General features: G+C 50.6%; 1 protein-coding gene across 1 annotated transcript; it reads left to right on the forward strand.

The window, feature by feature from the left end:
- Positions 1-5: 5 nt before the first annotated feature.
- SMG8 (SMG8 nonsense mediated mRNA decay factor) lies at positions 6-4,957 on the forward strand (the record flags this gene model as incomplete). The annotated part of the gene is made up of 4 exons (XM_010722167.1): positions 6-1,338; positions 2,057-2,202; positions 2,559-3,434; positions 4,600-4,957. Coding segments are annotated over 4 exons (2,553 nt in total), but the record flags the coding sequence as incomplete, so codon positions are not given.
- Between the last annotated feature and the right edge of the window lie 6 nt (positions 4,958-4,963).

Here is a 4,963-nt window from a genome sequence, read left to right on the forward strand (position 1 = left end):
TGGTGCTCACCTCCATCTGCGATACGCCGCAGCTGCTGCGGGCGTGCGGGGACCTGGCGGCGGCCGAGAGCCGGGAGAACGGCCCCGGAGCGCCGCTGCCCCACGCCGAAGCGCACGAGTTCTGGAAGCACCAGGAGAAACTGCACTGCCTCAGCCTCCTCTACCTCTTCTCCGTGTGCCACATCCTGCTGTTGGTGCACCCCACCTGCTCCTTCGACATCACCTACGACCGCGTCTTCAGGGCGCTGGATGGGCTGCGGCAGAAGGTGCTGCCCTCCCTGAAGGCCGCCATCAAGGACTGCCCCGTGGGCAAGGAGTGGAAGCTGAACTGCAGGCCCTGCCCGCCGCGCCTGCTCTTCCTCTTCCAGCTCAACGGGGCCCTGAAGGTGGATCCCCCTCCGGGCAGGGGCCAGGACCCCTGCGGCCACCTGGAAAAGCCCCCCCCCAAGAAGCACTCGCCCAAGAGGAGGCTGCAGCACGCCCTGGAGGACCAGATCTACCGTATCTTCCGCAAGAGCAGGGTGCTGACCAACCAGAGCATCAACTGCCTGTTCACCGTGCCTGCTAACCAGGCCTTCGTGTACATCGTGGCCGGAGGGGCGCAGGACGGGGAGGACCCCGTGGCCATGCTTCTCGATCAGCTCAGGAGCAACTGCACCATGAGGGAGACGGACTCCCTGCTGGCTCCCACCCTGTCGGGACCTCGGAGGTACCAGATGATGCGTCACGGCAGGCAGCAGCTCTCCTTCTATGCAGAGAGCAGCAGCAGCAGCTCCAGTTCCTCGGGGCAGCTGGTGGACTGTACCCTGAAGGAGTTCTTGTGGCAGCACGTGGAGCTGGTGCTCAGCAAGAAGGGCTTCGATGACAGCGTGGGCAGGAACCCGCAGCCCTCTCACTTTGAGCTCCCGACCTACCAGAAGTGGGTTGCTGCAGCTCTAAAGCTGTACGAAGTGACCATCGAAGGTAAAGATGATGACCCGACTTCACTCACTGGTGAACTGAGCTCGAAAATCATGGGCAGCATCAAAGTTCTGGAAGGCTATTTAGATATAGACACCAAGTTCTCTGAAAACCGTTGCCAGAAAGCCCTCCCCATGGCCCACAGTGCCTATCAGTCAAACCTGCCCCACAATTACACCATGACAGTCCATAAGAATCAGCTGGCCCAGGCCTTGCGTGTGTACAGCCAGCACGCCCGCGGCCCAGCCTTCCACAAGTATGCCATGCAGCTGAACGAGGACTGCTACAAGTTCTGGAGCAACGGGCACCAGCTTTGTGAGGAACGAAGTTTAACTGACCAGCACTGCGTGCACAAGTTTCATTTGCTCCCCAAAGCAGGTAAAGAAACTCATTTGTGATTGGTTCTCTCTGCTTAATTTTGTACCTACTTTAAAACGCCTTTAGCTTCAATGGCCAATTCAGGCCCTGTGTTCTGAGCAGTGTGTTGCAGATAGTGGGAGCACATACAGTGCAATTGCAATGCACAGGACCAGGCTATAGAAGGAGCTATAGATGGTAAGGCCTTGTTTCATGCTGTCAGTGTTACAGAGACGTAATGTCCAGTAACAATTCTCATGTCCTTATGCCTTTTGTGTCCTCTGAATTCTATTTAAAACAGACACCGCCGCCCCACTCGCATTAAGTAAAGTTTAGGAGCAAGCCTGCTCAGTGATAACTTTGATTCTGCATTGCTAATTGGAGGTGTTACACTGGAGCTCTTCTAACAGGAGATACAGGGGATAAAAAAGTTCTTTGGGAAAAGTTCTTTGCTCTCTGCCTCCCTTTACCCAGCTTGACTGAGTGCAATCAAGGGATGGAAACAGAGAGATAAGTGTTGCAGGCAGAAGAACTATTTATGCCTTGCAAGAAGTTTCTAAAAGCGAAGATGATACAGTTTAAAGGTGTAATCTACACTGGAACTTTGCCATACCAGGGAGGAAAGAGAAAAGGATTTGCTGGTTTTGTTAGCTAAATAGCAAGGAAGAGACAATGGATGAAGAGAATCAGGGAGTCTCTAGAAATAGTGAGCATTTTATCTGATTGATTTTGCTTCTAGGGGAAAAGCCAGAAGCAGACAGAAATCCCCCAATCCTGTACCACAACAGCCGGGCTCGTTCCACTGGTGCCTGTAACTGTGGAAGAAAACAAGCTCCTCGTGATGATCCCTTTGACATCAAAGCAGCTAATTATGACTTCTACCAGGTAATTATTGAGTGTCTATTTTTGCTTCATGCGGTGTTTTTGCATCATCAACAGTCTGTTTTCTGAAGGGACCACAAATCAGTGTCCTCTTAACCTTATCAACTTGTAAATGTTGCTTAGGGAAAACGTGCCTGGAAGCACGATGGGCTGAGGGGGCAATTAAAGTCTTCTCCACTGCATGCTAATTGCACATGGTCTGTTTTAAATCCATCATGCTTAGACTGTCCTCCATTTGCTGTTTTGATTCTCGCATAGCACAGATCTTTTGAGCCTGAATTGTACCTCCTGAACGGTCTGACTGAACTCTCCCGTGTCAGTGACAAGTTGGAAAGTTAACCATGTTTTGTTTTTCATAGCTGCTGGAAGAAAAATGCTGCGGGAAACTGGAGCACATCAATTTTCCCATATTTCAGCCAAGCACACCTGATCCAGCACCTGCGAGGGATGAGGCATCGCCTGCTCCTCCAGAGGGTGAAATTGAGAAACTTAAAGAGAAGGAACCTCAGACTCAGGGTGAAAGCACAGGTCTGAGCTTAGCCCTCAGCCTGGGTCAGTCAACGGGCAGCTTGGGCACCTACCCACCAGATGCCCAGGGAGGAGGGGACAATGCAGAAGGTCAGGGGCAGAGTGGGGAGTCCAAAAGTGAGAAAAGGCCGAGCCTGGTGGATCGCCAGGCATCCACTGTCGAGTACCTCCCTGGGATGCTCCATTCAAATTGCCCCAAAGGCCTTCTGCCAAAGTTCTCCAGTTGGTCACTGGTTAAGCTGGGGCCTGCTAAGGCTTATAACTTCCACACAGGCCTGGACCAGCAAGGCTTCATCCCGGGAACAAACTACTTAATGCCTTGGGACATTGTCATCAGGACAAGAGCTGAGGACGAAGGAGACTTAGATACCAATTCCTGGCCTGCTCCTAACAAGGCTATTCCTGCAAAAAGAAGTGCAGTTGTGATGGGAAGAGGAAGACGGAGAGATGACATAGCTCGAGCTTTCGTAGGGTTTGAATATGAAGATGCACGTGGAAGGAGGTTCATGTGTTCAGGGCCTGATAAGGTCATGAAAGTGATGGGAGGGGGGCCGAAGGAGTCCGCCATCAAAGCCCTCAATTCTGACATGCCACTCTACATCCTGTCCTCGACTCAGGGACGGGGACTCAAGCCCCATTATGCTCAGTTCATGAGACTCTTCGTGGTGGTTCCCGACGCTCCGCTGCAAATAACACTGACACCTCAGGTAAGGAATGGAGCCTGTTACCTGCAGAGCGAAGGTTGAGTGCTGCAGCGTTAACTGCGGGGCCAGAGGGCACAAAGTGGGAGCCAAAGGGTGCTGGGGATTTTTCCCTGTGTTGGAAAAGTTCCTGAATGCTGACAGTGGAACTCACTTCTACGATGGGATACATTTAACTACTCAGATAGGAAACTGTTTCTGTTAGAAGTGAAGGAAGAATGCTAATTGAGACTTGAATCAACACCAGAATTCCAGCAGTAATATAAAAGCATGCAGTTTAGCTTAACAGATACTTAATTTTGTTCTTATCTTCCTGTCTCACTGATTTCTAATGTTTTTGTGAAAGCCATCAGGCTCCACAGGGATCATTTCAGTTTATCCTTTTAGAGGAAGGTGGAATGAAGTGGAAGAAAAGAGATGTAGTAAGCAATTTATCAGCTTTGAAACTGAGGCAAGAACTGAAGGCTCTATTTCTGCTGGCATCATTTTGTTGCTTATTCCCAGCTTGCATCTATATGACACCTTACGACTCCTAAGAGTGTAAAAATATTTGGAAAATTTGCTATGCTATGCATTATAAGTTCCATGCATCAGTTCCTCGTGTGAATAAGGCCTTCTCAGTTTTCTAATATGGCTTATAGATGACCTAGAGTAAGTGCTGCTGACGTCCTTCACTTGGCTTTCAGTAACAGCTCAGGTGTCTCTGTGCTACAGCACTGAAGTCCCATTAATGTGGTGGTTAGTACTGCCTGGAGGGAGGTGGGCTTGTGGTTTATTGAGAGCTGCAGCCTTAAATCCAGCATCTTGCCTATGCTGGAAGCCTGTGGTGGCTCACAGAAGTGAGTGGCACAGTGGTTTCCTGCAGCCTGCTGAAGTGGGTGAGATTCTGACTGTAGGCAAGACTTAGTAGACTTCCTTGGATTCATTTGGCTCTTAAGTCTTCATTTTTCGCACAGAGGAACAGGTTGCCCAAGGAGGCTGTGGATGCCCCATCCCTGGAGGCATTCAAGGCCAGGCTGGATGTGGCTCTGGGCAGCCTGGTCTGCTGGTTGGCGACCTGCACACAGCAGGGGGTTGAAACCAGATGAGCATTGAGGTCCTTTTCAACCCAGGCCGTTCTATGATTCTGATGGTGATTTATACGATCTACTCATTTGCTTCTTCTTCTCAGGTTCAACCCGGGCCACCACCTTGCCCTGTGTTCTACCCTGAGAAGCAGGAAATCACGCTTCCATCGGACGGGCTGTGGGTGCTCAGGTTTCCCTATGCGTACGTGACGGAGCGTGGGCCGTGCTTCCCTCCAAAGGAAAGCCAACAACTGATGAGTTACAAAGTTCTCCGAGGAATACTGAAAGCGATGACTCAGTAAGGAGTGCTCTGGGAAATGGGTTTGAGTTTAAAAAGACGGCCCCAATCCAAATTATGGATTTAGATTCGTGGGTATCACTGATTTTGTGACTCCCACTGCGTTTCCCAGGAACACAGACTGGAATTAAGGGCAAAGTGAAGAAGGGAATCCAAGAAAACAGCGATTT

This window comes from Meleagris gallopavo, chromosome 21 (genome assembly GCF_000146605.3).
Source record: "Meleagris gallopavo isolate NT-WF06-2002-E0010 breed Aviagen turkey brand Nicholas breeding stock chromosome 21, Turkey_5.1, whole genome shotgun sequence".
NCBI lineage: Eukaryota > Metazoa > Chordata > Aves > Galliformes > Phasianidae > Meleagris > Meleagris gallopavo.